The sequence below is a fragment of the Papilio machaon genome, chromosome 11 (genome assembly GCF_912999745.1).
Source record: "Papilio machaon chromosome 11, ilPapMach1.1, whole genome shotgun sequence".
NCBI lineage: Eukaryota > Metazoa > Arthropoda > Insecta > Lepidoptera > Papilionidae > Papilio > Papilio machaon.
This window is the reverse complement of record NC_059996.1, coordinates 1,316,676-1,338,047: the sequence shown is the minus strand read 5'-3', so window position 1 is coordinate 1,338,047 and position 21,372 is coordinate 1,316,676. Positions and strand designations below refer to the sequence as shown.

Below are 21,372 nucleotides of genomic sequence, written 5' to 3'. Positions count from 1 at the left end.
TAGTTGCCATAGTATTACGCAGCATGGTTGAAATAAAATGGAAGCCATTGTGAAAAAAGTTTTGAAACCGACCGACAATGGAGCTACACAATTTCGCAGCTCTGCAAAATTTGTGAAATGAATACACTGTACTGGACAATTTGAAATTCACCGAAGTTAGGACTTTTCATGTCGACATTACACTGTGGAATTGTACAGGGACGGATTTGCTTTTCTATTTTTGGTGCTAGTGTTTTGACTAATAAATCATATTTTATTTTCGTGTGTATATTAACTAAAATAACTAAGGTTTTATGTATACGACTGAAGACAGTTATCGTAATATGTTAAAGTTTAAGTAACCATAATTTGATTATGTTCTCGGAACACAATTTTATCTTTTATTTAAAACAGTTAATAACATATTAAATTATTTGAAAGTCTTAAATTTATTCTTGTTAATACGTTATTTATATGTGCTCAGTTAAATTAAAAATAAAACTTTCTATTTATAAAAGAAACGCTCGATTTAATCGTATAATGTCAGAGGCATGTGTTTCACCCTTAAAATTGTTTCCGTGCAGACCTTAATTAAATAATTCTGCCCCTGAGGTTCACATTGGTGCGGACATTTCGTACGAAATGAGATTGAATTATAGTAATTAACTGACTGGTTGGAACAGCGATATGTACTTACGGTCACATAGATTTCGTTCATTATGCACTTATGTGAATTACACGAGGGCAGAACAGTTAAATAGAGCAGTAGACATTGCAATACGAATACCGTCAAAATATTAATGTTTTATTGGAACGAAGTTCCTTATCGCGCGTTGTGAAAGGAGGCTAGACGGAAAAAAATCTTACGAAAAGTTGTCACGACACTTTTTGCTATAGTAAGTATGTTAACGACGCATGAGCGCTACTTCACCATGGCAACGGCGTGACAATATATAACGAAAATTCATAGAAATAAAATGTACTTCTTGTGAAGACTTAAGTTTTTTATTCATAGAATAAACATTAGTTCCTTCACTAATTAATCGAAAGGAACTTCGTTCCATCCGGGTGTCCCTTGACACCTCTCAAGTTTTTTTTTGTATGTGTGTTTAAACGATAACAGTACTGCACTAGCTACTGCTCTGTTTCAATTTACTGCTCTTATGTAAAATAGTATTAACCACGAGAACCGTCCACGTATATTATGTGGGAATAGCGGGAACACTAATTACTATTGTAATAAAATAAAATGGCTGAATTCATTACAAATGCGTCAAATGTAACAATCAATTTATTGTGTGATTCAAAGAGATTGACATGGTTGACAATTAACGTTTTTGTACAAATGTTTCAACAGTTCAAGCTAACAATTAGACAAATTTAATGCAGCATCCTGACTATGAAGGGTTGGTATAGAAATTAATACAAGTCCATATTAAGCATGAAGTGTCTTAAATATTAGAATACATATAAAAGATCTAAATAAAACAATTCTTTAAAATATATTTCAATGTCTACTCGCTGCGAACGCGTTTACTTTAAGCTATTCAAATAAGGCAGTAGTATGACATGTGAAATGCTCCCGGCTCATTTCCCACGCCGCGGTTCCTCTTGTTATACGATTCCTTTTCTACTTTTTAAAAACGTTGAAGGCCTTTGCTCTTTGAGTTGCTTCGGTTTAATTTCCTGTCCCGTTACTCTATTCGGCAAATCTTTGGTAAAAATTCAGAGACATTTACGATTTTGTATACACTTTCTGTGGTAAAAATATATTTATAAAATAATTTTTATCACTGTCCAGGAAATGAAATCTCCTTTTAAAAATAATAAATCATTTAAGTGACGTAAAGGATTTTTTGTAAGCCGGAGTAGTTTAATCATTATCAAAAAAATTTTTCGAAATTGCAAATTTTCTTTTCGTGTAAATTTGTGTATGTATAAATAAAGTGTATGTAAAATATATAAAGTAAAAGGAACTATTTATGTTCGTCCTGGTTATTTTTTTTAATTCATGAATTTGAAAACACTTATAGAATATAACGCCATCTATGGACAATTACCAAACTTATACACAAAAGCTTGCCACGGAGCTTTCGTTTTACGAAAAAGTTTTTTCGTTGAAATATTCTTCAATAGATGGCGCTGCAACTAAAAATAATAAAGCAACATTAAAAAAGTACATTATCTAAGATATTACTGTATTAATTACTGTTACATTTAATTAATTTCATTTATTAATGTATGATATTTTAAAAAGTATTTTCCTTTGTTTCAGATATTACAGCACAGTTTAAAATCTAAGGGCCAATAAACGAATAATTCCAAAATGCATTAGTCAAATTATAAAGTTCCTAAAGCAGCATAGTTAAGTTTTAGAATTTAAAAAACGAATACAAAAATGTATAATTCGAACGAATTTCTACACAGCGCGGGCGTGAGCCGACACATGCAAGCGACTGGTGAGGCGCCTTCACAAAAGACGAGCATGAAACGTCGCTCTTGTGAAGTGCCTTTAGGTGACATATCATCCAATAACTTCAAAGTATCATTAGGAGATATTACGAATGATGGTCCAAATTACGATTGTCGGTCACTCCGTTCAGTGAAGTCGGAAGACACTCGTTCTCTGCGGTGTTATAGACCGATAGATAGTAGGAGCGTGAAGAATTTCCGGTCATCCTTAGTTGATATTTCTGCATATTCGTTGTCGCGACCGCCAAGTTACGATCAGCTGTCGCGCCGTTCGATGGTAGATGGTGCTGATTGTGCCGGCATTACCTCCAGTATTGAAGGCGTGCTGTGGTCAGACGAAGAAGAGAACGAGTACTTCTATCATGAAAATGTAACTTCAGCTTGGAATCAAGGTCAGTAAATTTTTATTTTTTTATTAACATTATTATAAAATCATATAAACATTACTTTAAAAAACACCTTCGAACACAAGCGTCCATGAATGACTCTGGGTAACGCAGTTAATTTTATTAGGTCTTGTGATTGAATTTAAAAAAAAACTATAGAAATGTTTACGAATGTAAGAAATGTAGTTATTTACAACATAACTTAGATGTAACTTGCAAGGTTTCGTTGCGGATTATGTACATTTTACTGGGTCACACGCAACAATAATTACTTATTCACACATCGATAATTGTTAGTTATTTGATCTAATTTGTAGGCTTTGTTTTATTTCATCATCAGCTCACTATCCTCCATAGCTCCACTGAGGGGCTCGGAGCCTACCCCAAGTTAGAAGTAACTAGGCCATAGTCAACCACGCTGGCCTAGTGCGGGTTGACTGCACTCATATCATTGAATTTCTTCTCAAATATGTGCAGGTTGGATCACGATGTTTTCCTTCATCGTAAGAACGTCGGATAAATGTACATGTGTAAATTGAAATTCGAAAAACACATTACTACATGGCGGGAACCCAGGTCCTGCAGATTGCAAGTCCAGAGTTTAACCTCTGAGGCAGCGACGTTCCTTATTTAATTATTTTACCTCTGTCAATTATCTATCAAGTGAACCATTTTAGAGTTACACATTTACATTGACCTGGGGACAGTAACGCATTTATGTTGACCTGAGTTTGATGTAGGATTCGAGGGTCAATGACCTATTGATGATGATCAGTGATCAATAGCCTCCCGGGGCGGTTCATTTGCATAACGACCTGCCCACGTAATGACCCGTTTACATTGCCTGTAACAAATAGAAACGCTTATTATCCATCGTATTGATTTCATATAAAAATTCATGCTGGTTAAAACTTAACCTAGAAAAGTATAAGTCCTAGACGGATATATACTGATTATGATGATATACTAAGAAGAGGCGGTACAAAGCACGAGAAATCGACGAGAATGTATAGATGTATACACCTAAGTACTCTTTCAGAGTGCCGGCGGGCGCGGGTGCTAGCGCGGGCGCGTGTAAATCAAAATGTATGCAGACGCCATTTGCGTTCACAGTGCTCCCGCGAGCTGCGCGTCTTCATGAGGCGGGCGCGGGCGCGGGTGGCGCGGGAGTTTCTAATGGCTCAGTCCGCCCGTATCGTTCACAGTGATATAGCGTCTGTTAGGCGACTACGCGTGTGGTTCTAAACCATTTTGATTCACCCGCCGAAGCGTCGTCAATCGTCATGGATATCAATACTGAAGAATTTATATCTGCAGTACAACATCGCACTGCTATTTGGCAAAGCAAACATCTGCAACATTTAATAGTAATAAACCAGCGTATAATACATAAAATTCTCCAAAATTTTCTCTTCCTTTATTTAAATCGTGTGTGCCAAACTTCATATATTGAAATTTCCATTTCAAGTATGAATTTTCCATTAATAAAAACAAATCTTCATCCATGTCTTCTAAATACGTAGCAAAGTTTGAGAACGACCTATCACATGTGCAATGACACTCCTAGCTCGATCGCCACTGTGAATACGCAGACGCCAAGACCCGAGCGCCCGCGCCCGCCACCGCACCCGCTAGTGCAGTCTGAATAGTACCAAAGATGTGCGCCAGGACCGCGCCAAAAATGAAAACTCGTAAACTCTGCCTACTTACTTACAATTCATTAAAATACTATTCACAAAAATCTTACTAATATTATAAATGGATGGATGGATGTTTGTTAGAAGGTATCTTTGGAACGGCTCAACGGATGTTGAAGAAATTTGCCACAGATGCAGAACATAGGCTGGAAGAATACATAGGCTACTTATTAGTTTTTTTTTAATACCGCACGGACGGAATCACGGACGACAGCTAGTAAACCATAAAATTGGAGATACATAAAAAACACTTTTTCTTTTTAAACTTTCCTTTAGTTTTTTAAAGTCTGTATTAAGTTAACTATCTTGAAAAGTTACTCGTTAAAATTAACAACTATATTTTTCTCGAGTAAAACGTTTTTAAATCGGTTTGCGGTATAACTGAAGTTAACTGGCTTCCAGCTTTTACTAACTATATAAAGAGAATTTAATATACATCGGTCTCCATTGAGTAACAAATAAATAATTAAGGAATCGGTACTCGGAATGTTTGTGATGTACCTTATAGCGAGTTGATTGCAAATGTAAAAAGCTGTAGCAATTTTAGGTAGTTATTATGTATACAAAATATTAAACATAATATAATTCCTTTAAGTAATAAAGTTAGTTTTAGTTTTAAATTCCGAGAGCAGTAGTACGCAGACAAAGACTGATGATAATTTTGATGATGTTTAAATGTTTTATTGATCTGTACCTCTATGTATCTATTTTTAAAACGAAATCTTTCACCAAATCACCTAATTAGAGATGTCCAATTAAATAAAATACACATAAACGAGCTCTTTTTCTTATCTTCTGTCAATTCTCTTTCGATTAGAGGTAACGCACCTGAAATTGCAGATGTCTATGGGCAGCGATCACATTGCTATTCCGGCGAATTCAGGTGGCCGCTCCCTCGTTTGGCACCTTATGATATAATAAAAAGCTTTCGGATGTTGCATTAAATTAATAGAACAAGGTATTTAGTTAAAACACGATGAACTTATGTCGTTAATATTACCTAAACAGTCCACATGAGTTTTCTCTAATCGTTGCTGAGGGTCCTCATTAAAGTAAACGACCTCTCCGATATCGTATACGATAAAGATATCGAATGCTTAAGAATAGCCGCTTTTAGCGGTACTTAAATAGCAGTTTCGAGATGCAGAATTAACTTCATACAAATTGCACTTTTTTTGCTAATAGCTGTATAACGAATTATCTTTTTGTATTCAATGTTTCGTTGATTGTATCGATTTCCAGGGGAAAGATTATCATTAATTTTGAAAAAGTTAACTTCGCTTTTTAAGAACTATAAGTTTCTTGAATAAGCAGTTCCTAACAAGCTTTTTGTGATAATGTCTTTAATTTCTCCCAGAGATGTTAAGTCGCCTTATTTTAATATGACAAATCTACTAGTATACCTTAGTGATTAATTAACGACCTTGAACGGTGTCAGTATTTTGTTTTGTATCAATTTATATATCATTCTTAACACTTGAAATAAACTAAAGAATGTATACCAGTGTTATACATCATAGTAATTACAAATTAGCTCCAATAACCTAACAAAACCTACATTCAGCAAAAAGAACAGTCGGGATGAAGATCAGGGCGCCAATAAATTATATGAAGGTGGTCGCATTGTGACTACGATAAAAAAACTGAAATGTAAACGTTAAAAAACACAAGAGCTGCAATTGAAATGATATATTAGCTTTAAGTGCAGATCGCTACTAGGTAGAAGAAATTAGGACAGATCCTACTATTTGTTACAACTCGATCGTAAATATAATTTTCGAGATGAATAATATTCATATTTTGACATATGATAAATGGTACCTACTAGGGTAGACACAAATGTTTTGTTATACTATTATTATAAATTGGAACGATTTTATTACTAATTTTATTGTTTGCAAAAAGCTCCAAATCTACGGAACTGATTTGAAAAATTCTTTCACTGTTACTAAACTACATTTTATCCCCGAGTTACATGGACTATATTTATTAATGGATTTTTTAATTTCGCGCGGATGAATATAGGTATGCGTGTTGCCTATACAGAAATTTTAAGAAACAAACCTACATCACCTACATCTTTATAAACCACTCCTGAACTCTTGCATTGAAACAGTTCTTCATTTCAATTTCCATTGAAAGAACAGATATAAAGTAAAATACCATAGTCTCGGTCTGTTACTCGTTTGCCCCCTTCTCCTATTAAAAAAAAAGTGAATATAAACAATAATAACTAAATAATAAATAGGTTTACTAGAATACAAAAAGCGTTTAAACACTTTCAACTAAACTATTTATTCATTCGAGTTCGAATCGAGTTGCAATAGTTGTGTTGTACTTTGCACCGACTACTCGTGCTAGTGTTGTGCCACGGACGACGTAGTCTAATTGGCACAAGTGAGTGGTGCTTCCCCTCGCCCACCTCCTCCCCACGAGCCGCTAGCTCTGTAATTGGACGTTTAAAATGTACAGCTTTACCTTTATACGAAGGAAATTAATTATGTCATATGTGTGAATTAATTATGTCATATAGAGGGTGTTAAAATCATTTGAGAAAAAAAAAACTGCTGACAAATTCCTCCTTTACCTTCTTAATTCATTGCTTATTATTATTGTGCTTAAACGATTGCTTTCTACATCTGTCAAACTGATAACACAGACTTAAATTACTTAGTACTAGCTATCGCCCACGGTTCCGTCCGCGCGGAATTTTAAGAAACTCATAACAAGTAGCCTATGTTATTATATGTTCTTCCAGACTATGTTCTACATCTATTCAACTAGTCGAATTTCATCAAAATACGTTCAGCTATTCCGGAGATGCCTTCAAACAAATATCCATCCATCCATAGATCTAATCTTTCATATTTATAATAGTAGTAAGATTTATTAGAGTTTAGTTTTTGCCCCTGCTCTAGATACATAGATATAAAAACGTTGTAAAGATGTAATAATCGATGATTTATGTATCAACATTTTCCTAAATAAATATTTAGTGAGGTTTTGAGGGAACACTCCCTGAGATCGCTTCATATAGTATACCGGTTTACACTTTATTCGCGATACAATACAACTTCACAAACAAATTTTGTGATCAGTGACGTACTTAAAATATTCTGTTACGTGTCATTAGTTTGCCATCCTTTGTTAGGGCATAGTAGAGCATCCTTACATTACAACTGGCATTTTAAAAATCATTTTTATCAAAATCAGACCACCAGAGGTGGAGTTTCGCGGTAACACACATAGAAAAAAAATGCCGTTGAATTGATAACCTCCTTCTTTTTGAAGTCGGCTAAAAATTAGATTTTCTTATACCCCATGTATAAAATATCCAAGGTGTATGCAATTATAAGACTTAATTCAAGCGGAGATATAATTCATATCATAACGAGGCGAGTTTTATTTTTCAACTTTATTAAGGTTAACGTTGAATAGACAGCAGTTAAATAACATTGCGACACTAAATTTTAAATTACCTGCAACATTTGTGGTAATAAAATTTATTGTGCTGTCATAATTTATGTCAAATTTTTGCTGCTTATTTTCGTTACATATTGTGGCAATTAAGATTTTTAATCTACATAATTCACTACTTTTTGCAAATGACGTATGTGAGACTTTTAAGATATTATCAATTACAATTTAAAACTATAACCTCTTCGAAATATTTCGAAAGAAATAATTTAAGTATCGTAAGTTTTATAATTTAAAAGTTGTCAGATTGATTTAGAATAGGTAATAGATAGTCAACGACTTTTTTACAAAATATCGATACTAGAGTAAAACACAATCATTATATCGTTATTTCTCTACTCTAATGAACATCACTAGTGATTTCTCTTGTCATAAAACTTCAAATCCCACCAGATAGATACAATAAAATTATTTACGATTGTCGGATTTTGTTGATATTTGGAGCTAAACTTTTTAATATTTAATCTGTTTCAATAATATTTTCAATTTAAATTCCTTTTTTATTTCGCTTTGCTACTTTTGTGGGAGTTATTTTTTCTCCATAATACTTTCAAAAGCAACATCGGACGTTAAAATATGTAATATTCGTCATATAACTAATTAAAAAGATCAATTAACGATCAGATATCGATCAAAATTTTGTGCAATTAATGAAATCAAAAACATATTAATTTTATTTAATTAATTAATTTAATTTCAGAAAAAAACATACTTTTACCAATTAAATTGGACCAAACTTATTTTGATGTGTTCAAAGTAAACTTACGAAAGTTGCATAATTTAATTATTTCTTAAATCTCAAAAAAAACGTGACTGATGTCATAATTTGAAAGAAAAATATTGTTTATAGGTATAATTATGCTAGTAATTATTGAAACTCGATGAAACTCTCTAATTATAAAAAAAAAACAACTTTACATAAAAATTTCATCTTACGAATTTTGCTGGAGGCCTAATATTCTCTTTCCCTTTTCACCGTTTTCTTATAAGCGAAAGATGGGAAGATACAGTGAATTTGGCGGAGGACGGGACGCATAGAAAAGGGAAATATTTTATTTCTTTGCGTCCCCTATTCCGTTGATTAAAGGTAGGCAACGCATCTGAAATTACGGATGTCTATGAGCAGCAGTCGCTTTGCTTTTTCGGCGAACCATGTGGCCGCTTGCTCGTTTGCCAATTTATAAAATAAAAAAATATTACAATGATATGCATAGTAAGAGACGTACACAATAATCTTTATTAAAACTAACTTTATCTATGTTTCATTTCTACAGCTAGCGTAGAATCTTTTATTACCAACAGACGATCGTCCTATTAATTTTCTATATTAAAAGACATCGTTAAATTAGTTCTAGATAGATAAAACAAATGCCTACATTCGATCTAACGGTATTTCAGGCTTATATTTATTATTATTAATATTTTAGATTTTTTACACTTATATATTACGGATACTGTACAATTTCCTTAGATTAAGTATATTATTATTCCATATATTTATTTCTTGTCTAATTTTATATATTTTTCTTAATAAAAATTTAAACAATATTAAAAAAAATATAGAAAATCTAAATACGTCGGCAGCGGAGCCTTGGGCCCAAGCTACCGGCGGTTAGGCCGCCAGAGACAGAAACCTCCTCACAATGCGTGCCGTGCTCAGGAGTACCGCCTTCTGTGCCTGGCCCTTATATTATTATTATTATTAGTAAATTAATTTTAAAATGTTACATTAGTTTTATCACGTAGCATTTATATCGACATACAAAATAAGTTATTAAGTTACTCATAAACATAACCTAACTAATAATTTACCTTACACTAGCACAAAGCCTACTGCTATATAAGAGTGCCTCGGCAGTGAAAACTAACTATATCATCAAAGTGTGCCAGCAATTCCTGTTGTTCGCAAGTGGGCAGATGTCATTACAGTGTCTAGACGCGCACTGGCCTCGGGTGTCACGACAAAAGCGATAAGCGTGGTATACCTTTGTGCTTGAAGATTGCTTTTGGTTAACGGCTAAGAAGGCCAAAGACAGTCTCTCACCTTTATTATAATCTATGATTAGTACTTATTCGTAGATTTTAATAAAGATTATTGTTACGCTCATCTACAATGGTAGATCCCGCAACAACAATATTTGTTGGGTGCACGAATAGGCCAGGTCGATCGGTGCAATACCACGACCACATAGGAGACAGGCGTCAAGTGTAAGTAATTTTGCGTTTCGCCTAATGTCGTCTTTTCCTTCCCACCCTTGTCTTATAAAGATTGTAAGGGGAGTGTAAGGTGCATTTGGTGGAAGAGGGGACGCATAGAAAGGGGATTTTCCGTCTTTACGTCCCCTTCTCCTTTGATTAAAGGCAGGCAACGCATCTGCAAATGCGGATGTCTGCGGACAGCGGTGGATTCGCTATTTCGGCGAATTCAGGTGGTCCCTTGGGCTTTGGCCACATTTTGATATAAAAAATCGATTAGAGATATTCTAAAGAAATACGATAGAGTATTAAAAAGCGAGCATGTGTAGATAATCTCTGCTTAACTTGGTTAGCGGTGTGTTATCTATGTATGTCTTTCCGTGAGTTTCTACTGTCGAAAAACATGTACAAGCACATGTATTTACCTCTGTTTACAAAGAATCAGAGAGATAATAATTTAATCTTGATCATGTTTTGCTATAATGAAAGTAATTTTTAGGATATATTCCTAGTTGAAATAGAGTTGTTCCGTGTCTTATTTACACCATACATCGTATAAAGCTAATGCTGTATGTAAATGAGGGAAAATGGGGTCGTGGATGCGACGTTTACCTGTTGATTAAGTGTGGACTGACATCGGCCATGATTATGGTGAACGGCAAAAAGTTTTCGCATGCCGCGCATGTCGCCTCCACTTTGAAATGGTGCAAACATTTTAACAAGGTAATCGCTTTCTGGAATTCAAGAGTTTGATTATGCTAGAGATTGCTGTAAATTCTAGTTTCATGATAATTTTTATGTGTCATTCTTTTTATGACTTTTCCTTTGGTTGCGGACTTGTTTTATGGTCAGAAAAACTTGTTACTTAAGGTACTTGTTCTTCATAAGATTTTTTAACCTAAACACTCACGTTTATGATGAACGGTAAACGGTGATTAGTGAACGGTGAACAACGATTGATGAATTGTAAATTGTAAATCCAGTTAATTTATGTTATAAACAGCGGTGTTTGTAAAATAAAATATATTCTTGCACTAAAGTATACCTGAAGCTAAAGAAAATTTCACTTCTTAAAAAAAAAAGTTCTTTTGTTTTCTACGTTTTATAAATTAGGCTCTGCTGACAATTATCATTTTATCGTATTTTTAAAATTAATATTCAATTAATTATCTTCATTAAATATATAAGTGGTTATATTAATCAAAATAAAATTAACATTTGCCACACCCATCATCATTATGTTAATTCATTACAAATAAAGGTGTTATAATATAAGGTGTCATCAAAATATCTCAATAATTCAAATTTAGTAGCACAGGCTTTATGTCGGCTTTCTGAACTAGCCGGCCGTAAAGTACAGTGATTCTCGAACTACTGTTAATTTAAATATTAACAGTTAAAATCACATGATTATTTTTATTATATTTTTTTATCGTAAGATGGTAAACGAGTTAGCGGCCACCTGAAGTCGCCGAAATAGCGAATCGACCGCTACCCATAGTGACAGACCTCCAGCACGCACAATTAGACTGTACGCGGAATTACTTCCACTTGACGCCTGTCTTCTGTGTTATTGTGGTATTGCACTGGTAAAGCCGGTACTTTTGTGTAATAAATGTTGTTGTTTGCGTCTACCACTGATAAGTTAGTGACAAATATCTGTTGTCATTATGACCATCTCCTATAATCGTTTCTTAAAAAAGCATTCAACATATTTTTAATTGACCCTTTTTAGAAGGTGTTCATTAAAATATTTTGAACAATACAAAAGCGTGAAAATACATATTTTGAATACCATGTTTGTTTAGTCGGTATTTACCCAGAACTACGTCATCAAACATCTTACTTTAAAGTGTTTTTATTAATAAATAATTCATGAGAACTTTTTTAAAACTGCATTGGAGTCCAGTTTGAGAAGCGATGTTTAGGAACCGGTAGCTTGGACTTTCCTCTCTGCTTTCCAGCGATCACCCGCTATAAATAATAACGTTCGCACGGCTAGCGTTTTATAACGTATCGGCTTTCCCGACATTGCCCACATACGAGGATTAACGATAACTGATAGTATACGGTGCCTACTTTACCATACTTAGTAATAAAGCACACGGTTAAGCCCTTTCGTACACTAAGTGAAGTAAATCTTCGAAACTGATATTGTATCCTAGCGTCGCGAACATCGCGTTGTTCGTACACAACGTCGAATGGTCGACGTGAGTCCTCTATTCAGTCAGAACAAGCATTGCTACTACCTGTAAACTGAAAATCGCAACGAGCAGGTTCCTGTGTACGAAAACCTCTATTTTTATATGACATTGTATTTTGTAAATCGCTTAGCGACTAAAATCGCCGGGTTTTGAAGATTTACATTGCTATGTGTACGAAGAGCTTTATTGCATTTAGTATATCACCTACTAATAAACATTTACTACAAAGCACTAAGCGTGTCCGTTCAGAGTTATTTAACGAAGAGAAGTCTTAGACAGTTGATCAGTAGGTCGGTAATTTTTGTCAATTAGTTCACAAAGTCAATGAAAGTTAACGTCCAATAATTTCACAGAACCCATTAGAATATTTTGATAATTATTTGTTTCATCCACACTTGATATACCCAGATATTTGAAGATCAACAAAGGTACTCCGAATTTGCGAAACTTTTGCTAAATTTTTCGAGTAACATTACCATGAATATATGCCAATTTGAATTCGACACGCAATAATTATTGTGTTGCATTACTCAACGACCGTATATCCTGGTCTTAAATATTCACTGATCAAACATTCCGCCTGCACCTGGCACAGACGCTTCCTCTGGCTTTCAAAACTCTGTATTCAACTTTTTTTAGCAACATATTATTTTTATTTTGTTGCAACATTATTTTTTGAATATTAATCAAGAGATTCATTTACTTTGTATTAATTTAAACATTTAGTTAATACGTGAAACTTGTACTTATACGTGTATTCTACTGTTAGATTAAGCATTTAAATTAAGGTACGTGTTCCACAGATGATAAAATTATGGTGATAAAAACCGTTTAACTATACGGCCAAAAACCGTTTAAAAACTGTTTACGGCGTATAAAAACGGACAGTTGTCATTTCGTTTCTTTAAATCATTTAAAAAAAAATAGTATGAACACACGAATCGAAACAATGTAGGGCATCGCTCCCATTCGACCAAGTTCATCTCGTCACGCTCTCGATCTTAATTGTTATTAAAATCGGAGTAACTCTAGTGACCCAGAACAGATTCATTAACGAATTGAATATATGAAATTTTCATATTTTTCTGTCCGCACTACGATTAAAATTTATGAAAAAAGTCACCGAAGTACAATCTAGGTACCATTAAATAAGTTACCAAACATAGGTACATAAGTCTTTAATGAGATAATCTCGGATACCAATCGTAATATTGGATTTATCAATAGAAAAAGGTAATTAGTTATTAAAGGTAAATATTATCCGTTATTGACGATTATGTTTGCTAACTTATTCAAATATTGCTGAGATATTTGATATGATCAGATATTTAAACTGAATTTCTAAACTGTTTACTTAAAAAGCATATAAGCACCATGTTTGAAAATCAATAAACCAAGTCAAATGAGTAAATCCAAAGGATTTCATTAGTCAAAAGTTTAATTAGTTTAAAGGTTCGAAAGAAGTTCGTATGAAGAAAATTAAAAATTGTAGGTACTTTTATCTTACCGAATCGAATGGGCACTTTCTCGAGCTAAATGTATACGATCTTTTTCATTTAATACTTTTTATTCATATAATTTTACTTACGAATCAGGGTTACTGTTGTTTTTTATTTAAATCGTACGCTTTATTATTTAATCATTTACTATATTGATCCAGAAAATATACTTATTTAAACCCTTTAACCATCGATTATGGACTTTACGAACGTCAAAATGGTTATTAAAAAGTAAAGACAACTATATCTTACTATCTCACTAATATTATAAATGTGAATGTTTAGATGGATGGATGGATGAATGTTTTTTTGAAGGTATTTTTGGAACGGCTCAATGTATCTTGATGAAATTTGGCACAGGTAACAGATATAACAGATTATAGTCAGGAATAACACATAAGTGACTCTCTTTAGGACTCTGGACTTTTTAAGTTTTTTTTTTAATTGCGCGTGGACAGAGTCGCGGGCAATAGCTAGTTTAGAAATAAATGTATATCGGCAGTGCAATTTCATTTTACACCGTAATTTCTTCTACAGAGTCATCCAATAAAATGTAGTGTAATAAACAATACCCTTCAATCATATTAAATACCAACTTCTGCCATTAATTGCAATCATCATAACTTCATTTGTAAATACTTCATTCAAACATTATATAAACGTTGACATTGATTGACAAACAAACAAAGTTATTAGAACGATAACAAAAGCTGGCTAATTATGTGTCAACATCTTATTGGGTTCCGTAACTAAATTGGAGTCTCAAAATGTATATATCTTTAACATGAGTTTCCACCAACTGTACAGGAACTTATCATCCGTCATATTCTAGAAATAAGTGAGATAAAAATATTTTTGTACAATTAATTTGCCAGTTAAAACGGTTAAACAATGCCTTGCCTAATTCATTAATTGTCATATGTTTTGTATTGACACATATTTTTGTCTCTTTTTTGTTCAAACAGAATGAAAGAGATGACTATATTTTAAATAATTGCGTTGAAATATCCACTGAATATAAAGTTTATTGTAAAAGGAACCCAAATAGTGAATATGTCGAGGAATCGTATGTAATAAAATACCATCTGCCCATCAAGTATTGCCGCGCCTAAACCGAACAATGCCTTAATCATAGGAAATTGCTCGCACGCAGTAAATGTGATCGTACAAAACAATTGGGACTTACGTAACAAATTCATTGCGTATTTATTTTATATTAACGGACCCCGCCTTTATGTTCATAGAAAACAAAGACAAATATAGAATCATTTTAGTGTTGAATTATGTTTGTTGGAATGAAGTAATAAAGTTGCCTAAGATTTGAGCAATAACATTATTTTTAGACAAGCAAATTTTTTTCTCAAAATACCAGGTTTTCGATTGCTTTGGTTGAGTATATAAAAAAATTTGAATGCGTTTTGTTGGTGCTTTATCTTGAATCAAATAGATTAACGTTAATTAGCTAGTTAGTTTGGAATAGAGGCACCAGGATAGGTCTTAAAAAAAACGAAATGTGAATTCTTAACACAGATTTAGCTAACTTAAAACCGTTTTTTCACGTAAGTCGTTACTTGATATAAAATGCTTCTTGTAGGCACATGTTTCGTACTCATTTGCATGTTAGTTTCTCATTGTGTTGAGGTGCGTCATAAGAATTTCCTGTTGCACGTAAAGATTTGCATCCGATGTCTGCATATTTGACTTTGTTAATAGGGTATTGAACACGTTGTAACATGTTTAAAAATAAGGTCTTAAATAAAAAATATAATAGATACCTTAATCAATTTTTTTTTTTTTTTGTAAATTTGTTATCTGTTCCTATTGCTTTTAAATGCTTATTAAATTATACAAACCCTTACATTTAACATATCAAAGTTATACACATCTTTGTTCTTTCTGAAATCTTTTGAATAAAACACTTCGCCTTAAATGTTTTCTAATATCTCAACTACGAGTATGTATTATTTTTTAACCTAGACATAGCAATAATATTGTGATATTAGATTTAAGATTTTATGGTAGTTTAAAACCGCACCCCTGGTCCCTGACCCAAAAATATGTTAGGGGGAACGAGAGGGCGGCAAAGCGCCGCCCAAAAAAAAAAATATCTCAACTAACGTTTACGTTGAAATGCTTGGAAAGTACCAAAATGACTTATATACATATTTAAATTGTGTAAGTCAAACAATTCATAGGAATTTCTGTAACAGTTCACGGTGCACCTTTAAAAGCCAGATGCGTTCGTGTGGCCCGCGCCTAAATATTTATTATTTTTGTAATGCTTCCGCAATGAAATAATTCTAAAATAGAACAGTATTCAAATCTGATTGTATCATGCTTTTATGTTAAAGTAGTGATTTATCTATCGTGTAAATAGTAGAATTTTAACCGTACTTTGAGATAATTTGAATTAAAAATATTTATAAGAAAGATATTTTGCTAAAGACTCTATTTTCAAATTATAAAAATGAATTCTAAGATCATAAATTAAATAGGTAGAATGCAATGGCTTATTTAGTCACTATAAAAAACTGAGTTATTAAAAAAAATAATGGATGAACCTGTACTATTTGTCATAGAACCGTAAAATGTGTGACCGTCTCAGTAAAAACGACGCACAATTACGACCGCCATACACGGATAGCGTCAAGTATTAGCTTACAACTGGCAACGTTGCAACTAAAAAAACACTGCCTGCAGCAGGCCGTCTGCCTAAAGTACGTGTACAGCGTAGCGGCCCTATTTCATTCAGTAGAATGAAAATGGCAGTTGAGGTGTCGACCAACACAAGGGAAGTTCAAATAACAATGGGAACAGGTTGCCAGGCCGTTTATAGCAAACAATTTACTTATTAGACGCGGGGAATAGAGTCACTAAAATGCTGCATCAAAATTTATTCTCATAAATGTTAATAAAATTTCAGAAATATGTAGAAAGTTGTTTCACTTACAGTCTAAATATTATGAAATTTAAAAAAATCATATAGTGAGATGAAATTTAAAAAATGTTTTAATTGCAAAAAGACCAAAAAACATTATTAATACTGCGTAAGTATTTAACACGATATTCATCAAACCTGAATTCATAAAAATAATTGTTTTTTAAACAACTTCATTCTTCTTAATATTAATTCCGTTTTCACGGCTAATAAAGTTAAAAAAATAATATTAACAACATCGAAAATATATCAGAATCACTATAAAAAATACAAATCACAATTTTACATAGTTTATTTAACAAGTCTCTATTGGATTACATTTGTCAACGTCGCACTAACAGCTGACAAAGTTAGCACGTAATAATACATTGTAATTAGTGAAGCAAAGTTATAATCTTTAAGACAATTAATTCTATAAAAAAATATTGACCTAAAAACCTACTGCAGCATTTTAGTAGCCTCAAGACAACTTTTTGCGCGCGCAGATGAGTCATGCAGTCAACGGTCGCAACTTGAGCGCGCGTTTGATGGACTTTTTAATTCAGAAAACTTTTTCTATAGTCAAAGCCACTAATATCTATAGTAATTCATGATATACTTTTTTTACTTTTAATTTATTCGCTGTGAAGCTAGCGAGATATTTACTAACTTGTTTCAGTACCCCACTCAGAATCCTTTAATTGTTACTTATCATTTTGTCTGTGCTTAACTTAGCTCAAAAATCCTTGACCTATTCACACACGTGACTCAAATATTGATTAAAGGTAGTAAGTATTTAAATGTTAAAAGTATAGTACTGTAATGTAACTTAAACCAAAGCAAATTAATCTAAAAGTTTCATCTTTAAGGGCCTATATATCCGCCATTTGTAATTCGGTCCACGTATCGTATTCACTCTTACCGCGTCACAAATATTTGCCCTTTTATAGCTTGTGTTAACTAAACTATACAGTAAACCCTTTTGTATTCCGTTCGTGTGTCCGTAGCGTTACAATCAGACCAATTAATCTCTAGTTGACCCAGGACACGGATCCGAAAGCTGTAAATGATGACGTCATAAAACAGATCTCTATCGCTACCGCTGATGATTCAAAGTTTTACTCGAAAAAAAAACTAAAAAGTAGGTATATATGTAGGAAAAAGTATTGACCGTAAGTGTTTATTTATGAATTTGTTATTTTTATGTATAGATGGACAAATTAACTTTTACATTCTAGCCACATAGAAGTTGTATTATAAAATAATTTGCTTTCTATCTCTGATGTGGGTTTTCTAAGACCAAAATCTCCGTTTAAAACATATCGTTTTTTCTTCTTTTATCATTTTTTTTTTTAAGATAAGGGACAGGGATTTGAAAGGAATGATGATATTTACACAGAGATTTTGGTCTCTAAAATCCACGGTTAGTAATTTGTTTTTCACGATAGTACATCGTAATTGTTTTGAGGTGCAAAATTTTCGTAGAACATTTTTTGTTTAGTAACCCTTTTTTATTTATAAATGAAAAGTGTACAATAAACAAGAAGAAACTTCATACGAAATGTTCTAAATTTATAACGTTCGCAGACAAAAATTACAGATCCATATAAGTCAGGAATAAAAAATAACAAACGTTTGTTTTTATATGGGGAAAAAAATCGATGAGAAAGGGTCGAGTGACCGAACGCCTAAAAATGTTCGGAGCGCGCCTCGGACGGTACGGGAGAAGAATTTTAAATAGAGCTCCAAAGATGTTATACTAATAAATACGGAATCTCAAAAATAAAGCCACATGAAAGTAACCAATCGGTGACTTCGTTAAATCCCACATTATCCTAAAGTACAGTACTAAATAAATACATTAAACGCATTGCAAATTCTATATTTCCTTGTTTGTAAAAATACACCTCGGCGGACACTGACTTCGAAAAAGCAATTAATTGTATGATAAAGACAACACAAGAAAGAAAAGAGTTCACTTTTATTACTCTTTAGTGCATTTTTTTTAAACACAGAATAACTCTTCGTAAATTCGCTACATTTTCGAACGAATTCGTATGGTCCATTTAGAGGTTATAAATCCATGTATGACTCCTTTAAAGGTACGGCTGGGATCTGAGGGATTTGTATGAAAAACATTTCGACTGTTGGACTTAGGTCCAACGATGAATGCGTCCTTGAAATAGTATGCGGGAACGTTTAAAGACCACGACATATGATTTATAGATACTCGTAGATGGGATTTAAAAATTGTATATCGAAGAACATTAAAAAAATAGACTGGAACCTTAACAAATCTTTTCATCAATTAAATTGTTTAAACTTTCGTGAGACATAATAATGAATTAATTAAGTACGGCTTAACTCAAGTGTAATCGTCCGGTGACGGCACCGACTAGTTTCGGACCCGTCGGGGGTCCATCTTCAGGGCGAGTGTTTATTTTGAGGACTTCGCGGTCGCGTCGCGTCTTGCACAGATAGCATAAATCTTCATCAAGCATAAAATAATATATATTTTTTTGTTTCAGTGGAATTGATATTTAAAATATTAATATTGGATGAGTCAAGATTATGTACAATAAATTATTTCGCGAAACTTCTAATCTCTCATCATAAATTGAGAATTTTTAAAAAAAAAACCTAAGTCGTGGCCAGTTTTGATGGAGTTTTTCGTTTAGGGTACAATCAAAAGGTTCAATACTATCAAGATTTTTTACGAGTATATTAAAAATAAGCAACCAAAAAGCCGCTTTATTAAGAAAATTTAAAAATCTTTCAAGAACATACATTGCAGAAAATAATCAAGCTTACCGTCGGCTTCTGAGACCAAAATCTCAGTTTAAAACATATTTTTATCTATGTTTTGTCGAAGATAATGACAGAGATTACGATATGTTTTACACAGAGGTTTTGAATTCAGAAACCCACGGTTAGTCTTAAATAAAATTTACAATTACATTTTCTTTAAAGTTTAATTTGCTTTGAAAATGCAAGTAAAGCATTGAATAAGCTCAGAAACTACTGAACCGATATGAGAAATTCTTTTACTGTTGGAACGCTACATTATCCCTGGGTGACATAGTCTATATTTATTACTAGATTTTTTTTTAATTCCGCCCTAACAAGGTCGCAGACCAATGCTATCGGTTCGAAAAATAAAGAAAGCCGAAGTTTTTTTTTCGTAGCAGGTTATTGAAGGTAATTGTTATGTGTTACGTCACCGTACATGTCATGTCATTACCAAGCCCACATTATGGTAATTTCTTTAATTTTTAACAATGTACAAAATTACGCATCTTCTGATGATAAATACAATGTCCAAATATTACTTAATTTTTAATTAATTAACAGGAAAACATTGTAAATTACAAATACGCTTCTGATTTTTTTTTAATTTATTATTTTATTTCAGAAATGCTAAAACTTAGAGATTTAAAGAATGCGATATGTAAATAAGTTATATTGTTAAAAATTTCAGATAATCTTAGTCATAATACGAGTATAAATGCGAATGTTTTGCTGGATGAATGGATGGATGTTTGGAGGTATCTCCGGAACGGCTTACTGGTCTTGATGAAATTTGACTTACATGTAGAGCATAGTCTGGAAGAACACATAGGCTACTTATTAAGTTTTTTTTTATGCCGCGCGGAAGAAGTCGTGGGTTACAGCTAGTTATTACATAAATCTAAGTTATGCTAGACCTTCGAAAAGGAACAATTCAAAGTTAACTAAGTATTTTCAAAGCCTCAGTTTTGTATCCAGTATCACTTTCTGTTTCACTGTCGTTTCACAACACCTTTCCACAAAAGTGGGCTAATAATCAAGCCTGAGGTAACAGAAAACATCGAAGTCGGTGTGGTCCGCGTAAACTGTCATTAGTACTTAAATGCATACAATTATGTCGTTCTGTACCGACGTCTATACAACTTATAGTGCTGTTAACATTATCTTCTCGGTACTTAGTGTTGTCAATGGAATTAAAAATCGATAAATAATCGTTTTAGTGAACATCGTAAAATGAAAATCAAGATGCGAGTGCTGCCATCTGTTATCAAGAATGTCATAAATATTATTGTTAATTAGGTACGGTCACGGTTTACCATAATTCCTTTTAAATTACGTTAAACGTGTAAAGTTTGTCTGTTATTTTGTACATGCGACTGTTAATTTCGTTAAAGAGAATCTACTTTATTGAAATCTTGTTTAAAATGAACCATTAAGAAGTTTATACAATTTGCCAATAATTCTAACATACTCAGGATTTTGTGATTACATAAACAGTTCCAAAATATTAAATTACACATTGTTAGCTTCACTACTAAGTATACACTAAATGGTCCTTTTCCCTTATTTTATATTGAATTAAATTTCTAAATTAAGTTGACTTGACTAGTACCAAGTACTAGGAGTTCATAAAAGATAAGTATCATTACTTTTCTTTTAATCTTTCTCGGTCATTAGACGAATGCCGTGCGCGTTGCTTGTGCCGACACGTCCGCATTTAGTGTACTTATATAATGTTCTTTGCACTTTAAGTCAATA

The 21,372-nt window shown here is 32.9% G+C and overlaps 1 protein-coding gene across 2 annotated transcripts in view; it reads left to right on the top strand.

Annotated features, from left to right (window-relative positions):
• Window positions 1–2,255: 2,255 nt before the first annotated feature.
• The window catches only part of LOC106716164 (protein TANC2), a 148,869-nt gene continuing 129,752 nt past the window's right edge, over window positions 2,256–21,372 (top strand). For both annotated transcript variants that reach the window (XM_045680046.1, XM_045680045.1), the window contains exon 1: window positions 2,256–2,843. In XM_045680046.1, the coding sequence (XP_045536002.1) occupies window positions 2,378–2,843 (466 nt within the window). In that variant the 5' untranslated portion in view covers window positions 2,256–2,377. The remainder of the gene's footprint in view (window positions 2,844–21,372) is intronic.